This window comes from Mesoplodon mirus (genome assembly GCF_964341445.2).
Source record: "Mesoplodon mirus genome assembly, chromosome: 12".
NCBI lineage: Eukaryota > Metazoa > Chordata > Mammalia > Artiodactyla > Ziphiidae > Mesoplodon > Mesoplodon mirus.
This window is the reverse complement of record NC_138988.1, coordinates 54,935,822-54,956,312: the sequence shown is the minus strand read 5'-3', so window position 1 is coordinate 54,956,312 and position 20,491 is coordinate 54,935,822. Positions and strand designations below refer to the sequence as shown.

General features: G+C 38.5%; 1 protein-coding gene across 12 annotated transcripts in view; it reads left to right on the top strand.

Annotated features, from left to right (window-relative positions):
- The window catches only part of RBMS3 (RNA binding motif single stranded interacting protein 3), a gene marked incomplete at its 3' end in the record, with an annotated part of 743,397 nt that overhangs the window by 619,668 nt on the left and 103,238 nt on the right, over window positions 1–20,491 (top strand). For 9 of the 12 annotated variants that reach the window (XM_082637571.1, XM_082637569.1, XM_082637570.1 and 6 more), the window contains 3 exons: window positions 2,072–2,118; window positions 15,106–15,202; window positions 17,419–17,469. In XM_082637571.1, the coding sequence (XP_082493697.1) occupies window positions 2,072–2,118; window positions 15,106–15,202; window positions 17,419–17,469 (195 nt within the window). The remainder of the gene's footprint in view (window positions 1–2,071; window positions 2,119–15,105; window positions 15,203–17,418; window positions 17,470–20,491) is intronic. The other 3 variants (XM_082637573.1, XM_082637566.1, XM_082637576.1) reach the window with 1 other exon arrangement.

Sequence of the window (20,491 nt, the reverse complement as noted above, 5' to 3'; positions counted from 1 at the left end):
ATTATTTAAATCTCTTATTAAATAACAATATCTTTATTGAGTACAAAGCCTGTTTTTTTCATCCTGTCTTTGGTGTGACATCTTGGATAACTTAGGGGAGAGAAGCTTAGGGTTTCTAAGAGGGAAATCTCATCCCAGATGGACAGCTTTTCCAGCTGCCCTCTCCAGGACCCAGAACCATGGAGTCCCACCTGGACAGGTCCCTCCTGGGGAGTCTTTGGCCTCGGACCAGCCTCCCGTTTGTCACATGGCAGAGACCCCATCCAGGGAAGAACTTAGACTTAGAATCTACGTGCTTTGACATCACTACCTTTGCTTCTCCCATGGGGGGAAAGTAATCTGTCTTCATTTCCACTCTTCTATTCTCATTTTCCAGACCCCAGCTTGTCACATTATCATATCGTATTTCTTCAACATGAGTGATGGGCAGTTATCATTAAGCCTGTATTCTCAGTGCATCTCCATCTCAGCTTTGTTTGCAAACTTCGTTTCAATTATGTGTGCTCCCTGTATGCCAGTTTTATTTATAGATGGCTCTACAGTTCAGTTTTGTTCCTCATACCAATCTTAATAATGATTTTAAAATTACTGTTTAGGGAAAACAATGCATGTAAGCTTGAATGTAGCAGGCCATCCTGGACTTCAGGCCCTATCTTAGAAAGCCTGAGAATTTTCATTTCAGTTATGTGTTAAAACTGAGGAATTAAATGAGCTTATCAGAAAAACCACCTTCAACCACACTGGAAAAAAACTGAAACATGAAAGCTCTTTTTTATTTTCTCTAAAGTTTTTATGTTTTTTCTTATCCTCTACAAAAGTCAATTTATTTTTTTCTTATTTTTTTTCTTAATAAAGCTAATTTATTTTTTCTTATTATTTTAAAATAATTATATATTCACAGGAAATTGCAAAAGACATCTACAGGGAGGTCCTATTTACCCTGCACCCCGTCTCTCCCAGTGGTTACATCTTATATAATAATAGTGCATTATCGAGCCAGGAGATTGACATTGGACTAATTTATTTTTAAGTTTCAAAAAAGAAAAAAATCCGACCTAAAGACAACCTAGTCAGCTTTATTTCATTCTATTTCTGTTTCTGCTCACAAGCAATAACCAGGCTGACAGTTCTGGAAAACAAAGGGTGGTAGACCCATGCGGCCACAGAGAAATGATCTTCGAGGCTCATTCAAAATCCTAGTCAATGTCATGGCTAGTCTGGGTTGGAATCTGGTTCTGCCTCTACACATGTGACCTTAACCAAGTCACTTGATCCCTCCAAGTTTCTGTGTCTGCATCTATCAAATGGAGGAAATATTTCTCCTGCCTACTTCATAGGGTCCTTGTGAGAATGAAATACGATGATGTGTAGGAAAGGAGGTAGGGTGTCAGTCAGCGATCATCAAGTTGATATTCTTTTCTGCAACAACTGCCAGTTACAGAAATGTAGTTTTTCAGTGGTGGTTTTATTCTTAGAAAAAAAACTAAACCACCTCCTTATTAGCCACAAGGCCTAGAATTTCCATCACATGTAAATGACCTTCCCTTTCTACACTCTTAGTGGGACAGGTACCAGCAAATATTGGACAGCACTCTGTGATTCATTGCCTAGACACCCCTGAGGCTTGCAATATTTTAAAATAAATGTTTCTTAACATTTTCTTCTAAAAGGTCAAATGCGTTTTAAGTAGCTTTTATTTTTACTCTGACCCCAGCATCTATCCTTTCCTTTTTTTCATGCCATGAGATATACAATAGGTATTCTTGAAAATAGCGAGAAATTATAAGGATACCAGATTAGACAGTGCATGGCTTATGAATTAGAAATGCAAATCATCCAAACTGCATTGTTCTTTGTCTGGATATATAATATAAACTCCTAACTCACTGGTGGATTCTGGTGTTCAGATAGTAAAAATGCTAGTCTTGGTAGTAAGGGAGGAGAAATATATAGGATAAAGTAAACTTAAATCATAGAAAGTAAAGATAAAAGCATTGTGCGTACTGAATGCTTCGGACACCACCATAAAAATGTTAAGATCCATTTTCTCCCCTCTTCCCCCCATATACAGGCTGGCATGGCTCTGACCTATGACCCCACAGCTGCCATACAGAATGGGTAAGTAGACTACGTTTTCTCTATTTTAATTGCTAAGGTATCTTTGAACTCTGAAATCAGTACTGAAGAAAAATATTCAAATCTTTCTTTTTGTTTTAAACCTTTCTCATCATTGTATTTTTTTCTTCCTGTGAGTGACTCTTATTTCATGGCACCCCCCATGTCACCCATTCTCACAATGCTTCTGCCCACATTCTGTCTCTCCCTTTCTCATCTGAGAAAGAGTAAGGAGTAGGATTTGAAGGGGGGTGTATGTAGATAGACTGGTCTGGGAGAAGTGTCCGTGTATCTCTACGGTAAGAGTGTCGCTCCTACTAATAACTCTAGAGTTTAGATTTCAGTAGTTTTAGCATGTGCCCAGGTTCATTTTGACATTAATAATGCTTCCACTCTTGCCTTCTGGCTATCAGGGGAAGGGTAACGGACAGAGTCAAGTTAGTAGCTTGGTGATTGCATTTTCATTCTTCATCGTAATAAGCACCTGGAAACTTGCAGCCTCTTACTTAGAACAAGTCACATAGCCTAAAATTCTCCTCTGAAAAATCAGACTTAAGCTACATGATCTGGCCTCTCTAAAATTCTCTCATTCTGAATATTCTTTGGTTGAAACTTTCTTCTTACTTTTCAATTTCTTTTCTTTACTTTGGCCGTCCTGCAATGGACCAACAAACCAAAGAATAAATATTATTTTTATTTTCACAACCTTTTATCTTAGATTTCTCCATGGCTTTCAGTTTTCTGTCTTTCAGTCTCATTAAAGAATCAATCAGAATGAAGGTCTCATTTAAGATCAACTTAGAGGATAGAAGGAATTAAACTCCATTTTTCTATTTAGTCAGCTGCATCTAATGAACACCTGTGGGATGTAGAAAATGTTTAGTACCCTCTTATTTTTATAGTTATTCATTCAGGGGGTCATTTATTTACTCATTCAATAAACATCCAATGAGTCTGCCAAGCGCAGTACTATGCTCTGTAGGTTTAAAAAAACAACGTATGAGACAAGGGCTTTGCCCTCAAGAAACTCATGGTCTATCCTTCCATGAAAGAGTCAACACGGTTGGTAGTCTAGGGTAAGAGTCTAGTCCTTTGTCCTCTGTTGATTAAAACTTCTCTAGGAGTGAAACTTAAGAATATACTTTCATTTATCCAATAAGCCTTCTCTTATTTCCAACAAGGCACTTTAAACTTGGTGGTCAGAAGAACAAAAGACAAGATGTAAAGACATGAAATAAAGTCCTCTAGAATCGTACTGTATAGTTGAGAAAATAAAATAGTTAACTCAAAAGGCATAGAATAAGGCATTATATGCTCAGCAACAGTGACAGAAAACAGGTATTATAATGTAAGGGAATGACATTTGTTGAACACATACTAAGTACCAAGTATTTTACATTTGTAATTTAATGGTACATGGTTTCAGAGTCTAATACATGTAAAAATACATGTAATTACAATTAGAAATTTATTCGCACACTAGAAAGTAGAAATAATAATTGAATGAATACCTATAAGTTAATTAACTAGATTCAACAAGTGTTCATGTTTCGATACATGTATATGGGTGTATGAATATATGAATCATCTACCTATCTGTACTATATATCTATCTGTTTATTATAGAGATCTTCTTGACCAAGCCTCTAGGTCAAGGATTGGAGATGCCCCAGTGACCTAGGTCTGGACTGGAGAGAGTGAATGCCTTGCCTTAGTCAGTCATCTTTCCAGTGCACAATTTAAAATCTGAATTTGCTTTCCCAAAGACCTAACTTTCCAAGTTTTCATCCTGATCCATTACAAAACTACAGAGAAAAAAATTGAGATTTCAGCCTGCAATCTGAGCAGCCCTAAGTGAGCTTTGGGTGGTGCCATATTAGAGGCAGTGAGGACTGCCTAGTACACAGGGAGCATGTCTCCCTTCCCAGGTCACCATCTATACCGTATAGAGGTCGACTGCAAGTACATACGTCTGCCTTCTGTGACATCTTTGTCTGAACCTTATAGTAACAGTATAACACTCTATTCTTTGAACTATTTCAACAGTTGCAAAAGTGTTTCATCCTCTCCACTGTCCACTTAGACATTTACAACAATGAATATTTTCCTCAGGAAACAAATTGTAGTTAAGATGCTGAGAATACCATCTTCTTTATTTTATCTCCTGTCATCTGATAAAGAACTTTGTGTCATCCAGCAGTCCCTGTTTTCAATACTGTCTTGTCTACTGAATATTCCTTTCAGCCTGTAAAATACTTGAGTCTCTCCCACCTATAAAGAAGGTAGAAGCAAAACAATCCTTTTCTGCCCATGAGATCACTTCTAGTGACCACACTCTTTTAGCTTTCTTTTCACTGGTAAACAACCCCAGTTTTCTATACACACTGTCTTCCCATATTGTCTCTAATTAAGCCCATTAAAGTGTGAGTTCTGGTCTCAGACTTGACTGGTATTTTCCCTGTTGGTGTCTCCAAATTTGAGGAAAAAATTTGTCCAAATTGATCTCCAAATTTGTCAGTTGTAACTGACGCACTCTTAGTCCTTATACTGTCTGAGATCTTTTGCATCATTTGACTTTCTGTTGTTGTTGTTATTGTTACCATTTACAGCTTCATGAAAATTTGTTATTTCTTAGATTTCACGACTCCATCCTTTGCTGATCCTCCTTGCTCTCCCCTTGCACTGCCCACTTGGTGTCTGCGGATTCCTCCTCTTCTGCCCACTTTTATTAATCTTTCTCAGGGTTTAGTCTTTTCTCACTCTGTGTTCTATCCAGTTGATCTCATCCACTCCTCCTGCTTTTAGGAACTGAAGACTCCCAAGTCCATACTTCAACTTCATAACTAGATGCAAAAATAATCACCTGTGTGTCTAACTGCATTAGGTGCTGCTCCTGGATATCTTTGTCCCAAAGTGAGGTCATTATCTTCAATCAATCTTTCATCATACAAACCAAATCAAATGAAAAGCAAGATCAAACTACTTGTTCCTTTTTTAAAAATACACTCTAAAGCCATTTAAGCCATAAATTCTAGTTCTCTGGGTATTCTCTCCTAAAACATTCTTTATAATAAAATTGGTCCTTAAAACTTACTCCATCTGTCTTTGAACTGTATCTTCAACCCAGCTCTGCGTCCCTGCCACTGGTTGAGTTTATTCAATCACCATTCCCTACCTGTATGAAGCTTTTACTTGCTTCTAATATAACTGACCTCCAAACCATTTTCACATTGCTTTTTGAATAATTTCTTAAAGCAAAAAGCAATCAGTAATCATCTACCTGCCTGGTTTAATGTACTATGTAGACTTCACTAACTGCAGAACAGAACTCAAACTTCCAAGAATGGCACAAAAAGAACTCAGTTATTTGGTTCCTGCAACTGAACTGGACCTTCTTTGATTCTCAGAGCATCCCAAGCTACTTTAACCCATGTGTCTGTTGCTCATGGAATTCTCTCTGCCTGGAGAGAATGGTGATATTCTTCCTTCCTTCCTTCCTAATTCCTTCCTTCCTCCCTTCTTTCCTCCCTCCCTCCCTCCGTCCCTTTCTTCCTTCCATCCTTCTTTCTTTCTTTCACTGCTCTCATTTAAAGAACACCATTAGGGACTTCCCTAGTGGCGCAGTGGTTAAGAATTGAGCCCTGGTCTGGGAAGATCCCACATTCTGTGGAGCAACTAAGCCCGCGTGCCACAACTACTGAGCCTGTGCTCTAGAGCTCACGAGCCACAACTACTGAGCCTGCATGCCACAACTACAGAAGCCCATGCACCTAGAGCCCATGCTCTGCAACAAGGGAAGCCACCTCAATGAGAACCCCGCCCACCACAATGAAGAGTAGCCCCCATTCAATGCAACTAGAGAAAGCCCACGTGCAACAATGAAGACCCAATGTAGCCAAATAATATAATAAATAAATAAAATAAAGAACACCATTAAATCATACCAGGCAGAGCTAATTAAACAATTAATCGTAAGAGACACAGTTTAAGCAGTGGTTAGGAGTTCAGACTCCAAAACCAGCCTTCCCAGGTGCACATCCAGATTCTGTCATTTACCAGACATGGGCAAGTTGTTTGTGCTTTAGTTTCCTCCTCTGTGGAGATGATAGTAACAGTACCTTTTCATAAGACTTTGTAAGGATCAAAGGACCCCTGCATGGCACAACGTGATCTTCATTGTCAATATGGACACTATTGTTACACTACATTTCATGTGACCATGATACACAGACAGTCTTTTTATCATGTAGCTGTTGACATCATATTTATTTCCTTGATGGACTATTAACTCTGAAGTCAGGTTCCGTGTCTTATTCATCTTTACAGACTGTTTGACTTAGTACTATGAATGCCAAATCAGATACAGAAAATGTGACTGATGACGTCTGCTTGGCTCCAGCAAGGTGGCATTAGGGAAACCATTCCCCTTCCTGGCATCAAGCCACTCTGTCCCCATGTAACACCCAAATCTGATCCACTTTATTATTTTTTTAATTGGAGTATAGTTGCTTTACAATATTGTGTTAGTTTACACAGTACAGCAAATTGAATCAGCTATACATATATCCCCTCTTTTTTGTATTTCCTTCTCATTTGGGTCACTGCAGAGCATTGAGTAGAGTTCCCTGTGCTATACAGTAGGTTCTCATTGGTTATCTATTTTATACATAGTATCAATAGTGTACATATGTCAATCCCCATCTCCCAATTCATCCCACCCCCCACCCCCCCACCTTGGTATCCATACGTTTGTTCTCAACGTCTGTATCTCTATTTCTGCTTTGATCCTACTTAAACGCAACCTGCAGTTTCACCCAAAGGAGCCAAACTGCACATGAGTTTCTCATGTCCTGAGTTAAAAATGGAATTTCGGAAGGCTTAGACTATCCATTGTGTTGTTGGTGCCAAGAAGGTAGAAACTTTATTTCATGAAATGGAAGAGATCGGAAGATTGTAGCTCACTAACCTTATTCACTTGATATTTCTTCATGTAGATGGTTTTTAAAATGTTTTGTTCATCTTTGGTTTTATTGCCTTATATGGTAACATTTAAATAATGGGGAATAGAAGAATAGTCATTTCTATGGATGTTAAGATGCCAAAATAACCACAAATGTTTCCTCAACACACTGTTCCTTGAGTTATTGTCAGCATGTACCTCTTTGAAGTGGGGAAGCTGATTTAGAAAATTCACTGAGCATATGAAGGAATGGAACGTGAATGTCCAGAGTCAAGTATTTACTCCTAATTACATTGCTGTATTCGATCCAGTAGGCAAACCTAACTCAGAGAGCAGTAACCTAACAGAGAGATAAATATTTATTGCTGTAGAGAAGAAACTGGTCCCATTTTATGTAGAAATGTATCCAAAGATACAGTTGCAGCTGACTCCAATACAGTTAATATTGTTAAAGGTCGCTTAATGCTGACTCAGATCAACAAATTTTATCATTTGAATACTTATCTGTTGTACCATTTAAAATCATTCTGGTGATGCAAATTTGAAGAAAAATATTTCCCATCCTGTCAGGAACAATGGGCACGCATGCAAATTCTAGACACAATGCAAGTAGTATTGTGACAGAAGCACAAAGTGCTATGAGATTTATGTATGTATTAACTTTCATATGTATAAAATATTTCTGAAAGAATACACAAGACATGGTGACAGTGGTTCTCTGGGGAGAGCCAACAGAGTACCGAGAAGTAGGGGTGAGAGGGAGACTTATTTTTCACTGTTTATATTTTTCTATTCTTTTCACAAAGAAAAATAAAGAAAATTAATGTCATAGGACTACAGAGAAAAGGCAGTTACATTCTAATGAGGGATTCTGAAGGCTTCTTGATGGAACAGTGACATGAGCTTGTCCTCTTGGAGATGTGCTATGTCACCACTAAAGGTCATATTTTATCTTTCTGAATCATAGTTTTGTCTGGATATATACCCAAAAGTGGGATTGCTGGATCATATGGCAACCCTATGTAGTTTGGGGTGAGCAGATGCAAACTATTATATATAGAAGGGATAAACAACAAGGTCCTACTGTATAGCACAGGGAACTATATTCAATATCCTGCAATAAACCATAATGGAAAAGAATATAAAAAAGAATGTGTGTGTGTGTGTGTGTATACATATATATATATATATATATATATATATATATATATATATATATATATAACTGAATCACTTTGCTGTACAGAAGATATTAACACAACATTGTAAATCAACTATACTTCAATTAAAAAAAAAAGAACATATGTTATGATCCTGTGGCATCCCTTAACTGCACTCAGCCATAGGCGTTTCTGAGTATCAAATCCAAATATGTGTCTCGGGGATAGCTGGTAGCTCAATTGTGTCAACAGTTAAATGTTCTGAATTCTATAACCTCAACCTGAATACAGCAACATAAAACTGAAATAAGTACCCCCAAATTAAGCTTGATATTTCTCTAATGAAGAACAAACACTTGTAAACATGGACCATGGTGTATCTGAGCTGCTTGCATGTAGGCAGTAAAAAATGTCAGTTGTGTCATCTGCTTGAATCTGCCCAAATTATCACTTTAAAGAAATTAATTCGGGCCTCCCTGGTGGCGCAGTGGTTGAGAGTCTGCCTGCCGACGCGGGGGATACGGGTTCGTGCCCCGGTCCGGGAGGATCCCATATGCTGCGGAGCGGCTGGGCCCGTGAGCCATGGCCGCTGAGCCTGCGCATCCAGAGCCTGTACTCCACTACGGGAGAGGCCACAACAGTGAGAGGCCCGCGTACCGCAAAAAAAAATAATAATAATAATAGTAATAATAATTAATTCAATGTCACTTTTATCTAAGGCTTTGAAGGTTACAGTGAAGAAATTTCTGGGTCACAATGGAAAAGTAAAACGCTTGGTACTTTTTACTATAGGCTAACTTAGGAAAATAAAAATGTCCATTCTTCTTTCGGAGCTATCTGGCATAACTCTATAATGTGTTATTACTATTGCCCTATTGCTTTTTTAACAGCCCAATACGAAATTCCATCACTTTCAACTATGAGCATGGGAGGTGGGAAATAATTCCTCCCCCATAGTCAAAATTGCAACTTTCCTGTGATCTTTTCACTAAGGGCTGCTATGTAAAAGCCTTTTGGATTGTTTTATTTGAAGAAAATGGATTCTTGGGAGAGATGTGAAAAAAAAAATGTTTTCTGTAGCCTTGGTTTGCCAGCTGTTTTATATGGGCATTTGATATTAAGTGATACGGAAACCTTATCTTATTACACTAGGAAAGGAATCTAGTGTGAAGGATACGTTGGCATTACAATAAAAATAACCAATAACTTATTAATCTTGTGCTATAGTGTTGCCCTGAGGATAGTATTTGTGGTTCTGACTCCAACAAAATTGCCTATGGACGTGAAAGACAAGGCAGGGCTGTTTATTTCAGTGGGCAAACAGGATTGTGTGTGGTTTTCTGCATTAAAAAACATCCTACCCGGGGATTATTGATATATACATGTTATTTTTATTGTCAGTGAAATAAGATTTCACCATATTACTACTGACTGCCAAATCCCCTGAAGATGACTTTTCTGCAGGCAAAATAATGTCCTATTAGTGACCTAGACTTCCATTTTCTGGACTTCTGGAGCCCACTTGCTTTACATGCCAGAAAACCAAACAACCCTTTGCGTTCCTTAAAAATATTACTTTTTTCAGAGGCTGGCTTAGAGTTCTACAGATAGATCATGCTTAGTTAACCCGTTTAGCCCCTTTGGCATTTGGAATTTTGTTCATGGGAAACCTCTCCAGAGATAACTAGTTCACATTCCTGCAAAAGTTTCTCAACCTTGACACTAGTGACATTTTGGACCAGATCATTTTTTGGGTGGGAGCTGTACTGTATTTAGCAGCATCCCAGACCTCTACCAAACAGATGCCAGTAGCAGCCCCCTGACCCAGTTGTGACAACCAAAAATATCTCCAGATCCTGCCAAATGTCCCCTGGGGAGCAAAATCCCTTTTAGTTTAGAACAAGTTAGAAAAGGAATACTTGTCGTACACTTGTGGATTCACTATGTACATTTTGGCAAAGAAATATCTTAGGGGAGTAAACTCTTCCCAGGAAAATGGTTAGCTAAAAATTCATTCCCAGTTTTCTATAATAGCATTTGCAAGGCATAATGCATAAATAACCAGATACAAAAACATAAAGTCACATGTTTAGAATGACCTTAGCTTTGTTATTATGGCCAAAAAGTGCTGTCAATTTCATCTTTCCTGTTCCCCCAAAACAAGACACCTATTCTTGACGTATTTATTTGGATGTTCTTTCTTTCTTTCTTTCTTCTTCTTTTTAAATGTGATGGCCATGTGAGAGTGTTTTTAAACCATGAAGGATACATGGCAGGGATTGAGAAAAAGTGAAGAGATTGGGAAATTCATTCTGCAGTTCTCTCTTTGGAGTCTGGCTAGGTGCATTTTCTTTAGATATGGTGCCTTTAAGCCTCAGATTCGATAATATCCTCTCCTGTCATGGTTTAAGCAAAGGTTTCCTGTGAATTCATCTGGTTTATGTTTGGATTTGGGGAGAGCCTATTTCAGAATACCAGAATTAGGGGATCAAGACAGTGTGCTGAGTCTGATCTTCTCAGTACATTTTCTGCTCTAAATGACTCTCTGATTTGAAGGGCAGTACTGGATCTTGCTGGGAAATATGAAATATTCTTGTTTGATGGATAGGATTAGAACAGACAGAACAAAAATGCCTGAAAATTTCCCCCAAGGGTGCCCTTTGTTAGTATCCGTTTACTTGGCTGTTTTCTTTATGTTTCTGCTGTTTTTCCCATAAAATTTCCTGTAAACTTTGCCAGTCCATCCTATCCTTACTGCTTTCATTTTTAATATGGCAATTGGTACATTTCGCAAAATAAACCAGCCACTCTAAAATGTGATGCATGATTTGCTCTGTTGGTACAAGAGGCTGAAACTGGGTTTCTAAGAAACTTGCATGGTGAATGAAAAGGGTTGTTTGTGGAGTGGTCATGAGTACCTGCTATGTTATTATGAGCCCCAAATAAGTCTTTCTGTTCACTGACTCATAAATAAAATCTGTCAAAGATAAGACCTAAAGCATTTTTTTTTAATGCAAACCATGATTTTTGTAGAAAAGGTCTGTTTTCCCTGGTTGTCAGTACCTTTGCATGCTTAGAAAACAGGCATTAGTTTAAGCTTCCACTGAGCATTTACAGATATGTGATGCCAGCCAATTTTCTCTGGGTTCTCATCTCTCAGCTTCCTGTTTGAACAGAAGCCATCTTCTGTGCCCCCACCAATTTGACATTGGCGGCCTCTACTGTAATCACTACTTATCTCTCTAAACTGCTCTGCATTCATTTATTCATTCATTCAACCTACAGGTATTAAGCAAGACATACCTTGGAGATATTGTGGGTTCAGTTCCAGACCACTGCAATAAAGCAGATATCTCAATAAAATGAGTCACACAATTTTTAAAAATTTCCCAGTGCTTATAGAAGTTATGTTTGGACTAGACTGTAGTCTATTAAATGTGCAAAGCATTATGTCTAAAAAAACAATGTACATACATCAATTAAAAATATTTCATTGCTAAAAAATGCTAAGCACCATCTGACAATGCAGGGTTGCCACAAACCTTCAATTTGTAAAAGTTGCAATATCTGTGAAGTGTAATACAGCAAAGCACAATAAAATGAGGTATACCTGTATTTACTATGTCCCAGGCTCTGTTCTAGGCAACAAAGTCAAGGTGTCCTCAACTCTCTTGAAGCTGACATTCTAGAGGGAAAAATAATCAATAAATACATTCCATTAGTCAACTTGACTGCTGTAACAAAATGCCATTGATTGTGTGGCTTTAAACAACAGAAATATATTTTCTCACAGTTCTGGAGGCTGGAAGTCCAAGATCAGGGTCTGGCTGATTTAGTTTGGGATTTAGTTCCTGGCTTTTACAAGGCTGCTTTCTCATTATGTCCTCACATGGCCTTTCCTCCATGTGAGCATGTGGATAGAGAGAGAGCAAGCACTCTAATGCCTCTTCTTATAAGGACACTAACCCTTTGAGGTTAGGGCCCCACCCTCATGAGCTCATTTAACCTTAGTTTCTTCCTTAGAGGCTCCATCTCCACATACAGCCACTTTGGAAATTAGGACTTCAATATATGAATTTTAAAGAGACACAAACATTCAGTCCATAGCATATATAAAGACATTTTTAAAAATGATTAGTTCAGATAGTGATAAGAACAATGAAAAAAAGAAATAAAGGAAAGGAATAGAGAACAGCTGGGGCAGAGATGGTGGTTGCTACTTTAGCTAGAGACTTCTGAAAAGATGGGAAAGTTGAGTGAGACCAGTAATGAGAAAGAAATAGTTCTAGGGTGATTTGGGGAAATAACCATTCCAGATAGAGAGAATTGTAAGTGTAGTGGCCCAAGATGAGAGTGAGAATGACAGGCTCATGTGACAGAAGAAGATCAGTGTGGTTGGATCCTAGTTGGCTCTGGGGAGAGAGGTGGGCAATAGCCTGATTGTGCTCGTCAATATGAGGAATTCAGATTTTGTTCTCATTGCAATGGAAAGCCATTGACCAGCTTTAGGCTGGTTAATGTATAGATACGGTTCAATTTAAATGCTTAAATAGAAAGACTCAAAGGAATGTCCTACCCATCTTTGGTATACATAGTAAATGTTCAATACATTTTTTTAAAGTGGAAGGATGGATGTTTTCTTACATAGTAATTGACTTTAAAGTCAGATTTATTAACTGTAATTTATATTGAGTATATATTCACTCTTAAGAGTGTACAATTCTATGAGGTCTGACAAGCACACAGTTGTGGAACCACCAAGCAATGAAGATATAGAACAGTTACATCATTTTCCAAAATTCCCTCAGGTGTTTGTGCACTCAGACTCTTCCCCCAATCCCAGCCTTTGGCATCCATTATTTATTTTCAGTCTTTGAAGTTTTGCATTTTCCATAGTATTATATAAATGGATATAAAATATAGACTTTTGAGTTCGACTTCTTTCATTTAGCATAATTTACTTAAGATTCACCATGTTAAATATATCAGTAGTTCTTTCCTTTTAATTGTTTAGTTGCATCCCAGTGTATGGATGGACCACAGTTTATTAACTCAATTGAAGGATATTTGGCTTGTTTCCAGTTTGGGGCAAGTATTAAATAAAGCTGCTATAAATATTTGCATTAAGGTTTTTGTGTGAACTCAAGTTTTCATTTATCTTCAGTTACTATGTACCGGTGGGATAGTTGGGTTATATGCTATGTATATGTTTAACTTTATAAGAAACTGCCAAACTGTTTCCTAAAAGGGCTGTATCATCCTGTATCTCCACCAACAATGAAAGAGTTCCACTTTCTCTGAATCCTTGACAGCTCTGATTGTCTTTTTTTTTTAATTTGGCCATTTTAATGAGTATATAGTCAATATCCTTTTTTTCTAAAATTTTAGAGGTATTGTAGGTATAGGTATGGATAGTAAGGAGGATGCAATGTGTAATGGTGTAATTTTTTCAGCTACATCTTTTTTAACCAAAAGACTATGACCTTATAATCCTTGTTGAGAGCTAGATCAATTTAAGACTCTAGTTCCCCAATCCTTGCTTGAAGACTTGTATAGGATCTAAGCTTAAAGAATTTACTCTTTGAAACCTGGCAACCTTGAAATCCAGCCCCCCTACACTCAGTGGGGTTCTCATGGAATGCTTCTTTAGAAAGGTGACCCATGAAATCCTCTATTCAAAATATCAGTGACCCCTGAGAGATGATGAAGGTTTTGTCTCCAAAACTCCAACCTCAGTCATACTATTTAAAAGAAAGAAAGAAAGAAAGAAAGATTACTAAAAGTTATTACTTTTAAAAAGTAATACTTTTTATTACTAAAAGTAGTAATTGACTTTTGCTAAGAGTATGGCAAAGTGAAGTAATGATTCCACGATCCCTGAGAGGCATTTTCCCAATCTATCCTGATATCAGTGAAATACTCCATCACAGCCCACCTGGTTTTGTCTGCATGATGTGTGGCTGGTCACTCTAGCCTTTCCCTTACCAGTGAGACATAAAGAAAAAAAACATGATTTAAAATTCTGCTGAGGAATTTGACCATTAGGTAACTTGTGGACTCCAGGGTATAGTTTGAGCAGAGATGGCCTGTAAGTATTTTTGATACCCTTTAATAGATCTCTATTAAAGCTGTCCTTTAATAGATCTCCAGAAGGATCATCCCTCCTCTGATTTGTGAAGGTCTGATCTTGCCCAGTATTATTCTATAATTGTTCAATGAAGGACCCTGGAAGACCAGAAAACTCAATGCTTTTTACAGCATGTACAGTGGTATATCACATAGGTCCAGAATCTCCATCAGTTCCCTGACTGAATCCAGAAAAGATTCCTTTCCTCACCTAGACCTAAATTGTCCACAAATTGTCCTTCTCTTTTCATGGAGAAGGAAAGTACTTCGCTTAGTTTCTGCCTGAGGGCATGGATTCATGCCTAGCACAAATGATCCAGAACTCTCTGTAAGCTGATCCTCTTTCTTGAATGAAGGGATAGATGCAGTTTCTGTCTGTGTAACACCAGGCACCTTTATAAAGCTTGGTGCTATGGTTTTGCCTTTCTTTCAAGGAGCTTTAGAAACAATGCCCATGGCTTTTCTCTGCTATTGGTTAAACATACAATTACACTCACCTGGCCTAAGAGATTTTTGTGCAGCCAATTTTATAAGAGGACTCAAAATTGTCATTTTATTCAGAACAACTTATTTCTTGTGGAATCAGAGACCATCAGTCTCCTGCATGATCCTGTTAACAGTTGATGGGCAGCATGAGGGTGGGTCTCTGTCTTCTCCAGATGTGTGTGGTAGCGTTTGGTTAGCAGCCAGGCGTGCATCAGCTTCATGAATCTATGAATCTTCTTTTTGTTTTTCTGTTTGCAGATTTTATTCTTCACCGTACAGTATTGCAACCAACCGCATGATTCCACAGACACCCATCACGCCATTCATTGCTGCTTCCCCTGTCTCCACATACCAGGTATGTCCGGTTTACCTGCACCTCCCGGGAAACCTTTCTTACCAGGAACAGACTAGATCAAGACAAAAGGGACACAGTAGGATTTTTGTTTTAAGTTGTCTTCCCTTTAGTCATATCTTAATGTCATAATACTCAAACTATCCATTGAGCCTACACTTTCAAGGGCTTGTTTGCATCTGTTTCACTGAATGATAAAAACCCACCGAGCTTTCCATTCTTCCTGCTGGGTTTTCATGATTTTGCTACTTTCCAGCCAACATTAGTGCAGCTTTCTTACCACTGAGAGGTTATTTTGTGTGTTGTCTGTTATTTTGGTTGTTGTTCCCTAGGGTATCTTTTCTGAGAACACATTTCTGGCAACTCCCTGCACGCCCTCCAGGATATTGTATCATTGTCATCTCATTTTGTCACAATTGTTCTGTGTATCCATGGAAAGCTACATGGATAGATGCAAAATCATTTGCTCCAAGAAATAGGGAAGATTATCAAAGGGGTTAAAGTAATTCCTACTTCCTCCTCTTACTTCATTCTCAGTTCCAAAGAGGCCAAAAGAGACCTCGGGGGTTCTACATGTTGAAACACAAGAAAATCTGAGACTCAGTGTGTGTCCTAAACCAGATGTTGTAGCCAGTTAGTAATGCTAAGTCCACAGGTGGATTGAAATAGCCATCCTTCTCCCTCAAACAGTGCTCCTTATCTTATTCCTTTGAGTCATCAAAGATATGATATTTCTCCCTGCTTCTCTTTACCTCATGTAGTTCTTCAGACAATTCTTCTAATTCAAATAGAAAAAAATGCCTATGAATGCTACCTAGAGTGTTGAGTGTCACTGTTTAAAGCTTTGGAGAGAGAAAGAAAGAGCAAGAGTGCGAGTGTGTGCCTGCGTGTGTTTCCCTATATTGTGCAGATGATGGGTGGGTGGGGGGTTTACAACAGGGAAAACTGTAATGTTGCTGACTGCTACGAATTCAGTGAAGTTTCACATTATTCATCCACTACATACGTCATATCAGGAGGTCCCAGCTGTCAGAGCATCATGCTTGAGACTATGCACTTTTTTCCTTAACTGATTCCCCCTAAAGCAGATCATTCTCATTCTGTGTCTGCACTTAGGTTCTTGATACCTGTCGGGTGAGCGGAATAGACTTTTGTGTGAATTGCATTAGAGGGTCTCAGAATGGCTGATTTCTTAATTGCCTTTCCTTGGGACCCATGAGGCTAAGTGCAGATGCTGTTCAGTTTTTGCTCTTCCTACAGGCCTGCCTGGTTGTAATGTGTGTTTTTTGGTTTTTTACCCATTTTTTTCTCATCTTGGCCTCTGTTTCAGCCAAGACCACCCATTGAGCTCCACTGTAGAGCACTTTGGTGACATGAATAAAATCTCCACAGAACAGTCATTTCTTTTGGGAGGGCTCATAAGTGGAATTTAACTCTGGCTCTCTTTTCTCAAAAAAGGAATTAGAGCAATTTCTTATGTTGTTGATTCTTGCTTTTCACCACTTCTTTTTTTTTTTTTTTAATCTAAAGTTCATTGGCAATTTCATTGTTGTGAGTATATTGAAAACAAAATCTTTGGGGCTTTCTATGTCACAATCAGCTCTTAGAAGCTGACTTTCTCATTTGGCTGATGGCGAACATTCAGAACACTTGGCTGGCTCATATACTCATTTTTATTTGCATTACCAATTACCATGAGCGAGAAAAATCACAGACTTGCTTAACTTGGGTTTAACCCAAAACATACCCCAAAATTTCTGGTTTATCGCTCTTAATTCTTCCCCAACTTTTACCACTTGGATTTATTTCCAAGATGGGATCGCTTGAGAATATGAAGTTAGAACCAATGACAGAAAAAGAGGAAGTCTTAGCAGTCATGTTAAGTAATGCCTCCTTCCTTATTTGCCCGGGTCTTCCTGGAAGTTGACCTACAAACAGGAGATTCCTGAAGCCTCCAAATGTGCTCCATGGCCCAGCCTGGCCCATGTGGGCACTACAGCCAGCTCCAGGGAAGTAAGAATTTGCTTTACATTGTACCGTGTTTCAGGGACCAAATGAATCAGGTCCAAGAATTTCCTTTGTACCCTTAGTTTTGAGCACTGATTCGCTGTAAGTCAGGTGGACTCCACTTTCTTATGACCTAGTGTGACTCCACTGAACGCAAGAACCGAGTTCTCTCTGTGATTGCTTTCTTCTAATAAATGCTGTTTGATGCATAGGTCCAGAGTACTTCATGGATGCCTCATCCGCCATACGTTATGCAACCAACAGTAAGTGTTCTCAGTCACCTGAGGCTCGATGTTTCTATTATCCGAGTGCAAGCTTTTGTAATGCATAGAAGCTTTGGGGTAAAGCTTTTGTTCTATTCCATGCCTCTTTCTGGCAGCCCTATTTTCCAGATACAAAGCTGTTCCTGAAATTCTATAAAAGTGTATACAGTAGATAGCATGATAGTGATGGAGAGAAACAGAGTTGAGAGAGGAAGAGAGAGAGAGAGAGGGAGGAAGAGAACAAACTTGATTGGAGGAAATAGCAATCAAACTCTCCTGTTGCTGTCTACCATTTGTTATGAAAGGAGAGTGTCTACTTCATGCAGAATTGTGAACTCTGGAGAGTTAAATCCATTATAGGAGGAAAGCCTTTCTGTTGTCCTTCTCCTCCTGTTGTGCTTTGTTTTCTTCGGATGCAGTTGGGTGTGCATTGGGAACGATTTTGTGTATCATGGCTAAGTGTTGACTCAAAGCAATATATTTGAAATAGGAAGGTATTTGTCTACTAATAGATGAGGATAGATAATAGATAGCAAGGTTGGTAGATGACTTTTATGTTAACTAACTAGAGCCATTCTCTTCTTCCTTTAGTGGAAAATTTCTTCCCAAAATATTCAAACTCTATTTTCTACTAGCTAGCTTTCCCATTTTGTGGTACAATATTACATTAGTCCCAAGGGAAATAATATTACCTATTCCATTAGAATCCAGGCTGAAGGCTATTGATTCCATGTATCTTTGTCGAGGTCTTCCATGTTTTTGAGCTCTATAGAAGTACTAGCCAGGGAGATTTCAAGAGCAATATACTTATGGGAGTGTGAGATAGGGGAAAGATCCCCAACAGAAAGTTGTGTGACAAGGTCTCTGGTGTACTCTCCTGGGTATGTTCAAATCTGTAACTTTGTTTCCTTTTCTGTCACTATACTTAACATGGCTTTGGGGAGGATCAAAACAGAGAGAATATGTGAAAACAGTGTTTGAAGTATGACATACTATACCTTATTATTATCATTAATCCTTATTATTGAATGTATTAGTTGTTCAAAGAAGAAGTAGTGCTACATTTTAACCCTTTTCAAAGCTAAATATAAATAAAGTAGCACATATTAAAAAAACAGGGAGTTAAATACACAGACGTCTATTTCCTGGACTCAAAAGGATCACAACACCTGGCTTTCATATTTGAGCTTTGTCCATTTTCTTAAAAAATAAGGAACACTCCATGTTGCTCCTAGTGTTTTGATAGTTTGCTTTTTATTTAAAGAATAAAATATATGTAGCTTACTAGAGCAGAACTTTAGACCCTATTCTGCAGATCCCCATATTTACTCTTATTCACATACCTTGGGGGCTTCCTGAGTTTATCTGATCTGTGTTGTGTAAATCAGACCAACACATAACAAATCGAGGCTGTTCTTTTCTGTCCAAGTTGTGAGGTAGAATTCAACAGATGGAAACAACTACCTTCTAAAAAAATATTGTGTGTGTCTAAAGAGCATTGAGGCTAGCTTAGTCCTCACACTGAGGTCAAGCATCATCTCATCATGGCCTAAAGGAATGCACATCTGGCAAAATCTGAATATTTTTCTAGATACCAAAGTATGGAAGATTCCACAGTATTTCTGGAGCTGGGAGGAGATGGGAAGATATTTGTATGTGTTTTTTTCCGACTGCCACTCAGGGCCTTAGCTAAGTGTTTTATTAGCTCCTCCTCCTCCCCCGACCAGCTTCACCCATTTTTTGGATGTATTATTTCTTGTATATCTTCCCCTAACAATAGTTGTGTGTGTGTGTGTGTTCATTTGTCCCCCACCAGGATCTTTCTTGTGATGGCTTTTGCTCCCTAATATCTTTTCATCTCCCCTGACTAGACTCTGTATGATGTTTGAGCTTAGGTCACCCCCCTTAAGATGTAATGCTTGTGGCTGGGACAGATTCCTAGGGAAAGGAGTGGCTGGGGCACCCACCACCTTGTTATCTTTAACATGGAAAAATTGGCTAAACCGCATCATGGAAACACAATTTGTAGCATCAATCTGTAACAGTTTTGTTGGTTGTCTTTATTGTATAAAGAACCTTTACCCAACTGGTCTTAATTTCATCATCAAAGTGGAGTTGGTTAAATTAATCACTCTGTGATACTAAAACATAAAAATAATTAGGCAGTCCAGGGTGGAGAAATAAAATACCTGGATCTGAAGGGAAGGAATGAATGGCTTGGTGATTAATAGCATGGACTCTTTTTTTTTGGCTGCGTTGGGTCTTCATTGCTGCACGTGGGCTTTGTCTAGTTGCAGTGAGTGGGGGCTACTCGTCGTTGCAGTGCGCGGGCTTTTCGTTGCAGTGGCTTCTTTTGTTGCTGAGCACAGGCTTCAGTAGTTGTAGCACGTGGGCTCAGTAGTTGTGCTGCATGGGCTTAGTTGCTCTGCAGCATGTGGGATCTTCCCAGACTAGGGATCAAACCCGTGTCCCCTGCATTGGCAGGTGGATTCTTAACCACTGCACCACCAGGGAAGTCCCAATAGCATGGATTCTTGGTTAGGCTCTTTGAGAGAGGAAAACCTTTCTGTTATAGGACTTTGGACAATTAAACTTTCTGAGCCACAGTTTTCTCATCTGTAATATGGATATAATCATGACTAAATTATTATGGTTTTGGTTCATGAAATGAAGCAAGGCTTTAAAGCTCTTAAAATAATGCTAGACAAATAGCAAACACTCAGTAAATTACTGTTATCATTATTCAGTTATATGAGTAGATGACTGCACATTGTGCTTTAGATTAGCCCAATTATATAAAATGAGTGTTGGTATAGGAAGAAGTTGAGAAAAAGCAATAATCACCCATTTCTACCACATTCATACTGCTTATTTAGCATACTTTCCTAATGAGTTTGGTGGAGATAGCCTCTATGGCTATAAATAAGATAAATTGCTTAGATTGCTGTTTATCTCATTTACTTCCTAAATCTTTCAACACCTATAATAAAAATAATGAAAATAAAGGCCCATTGGGTACCTC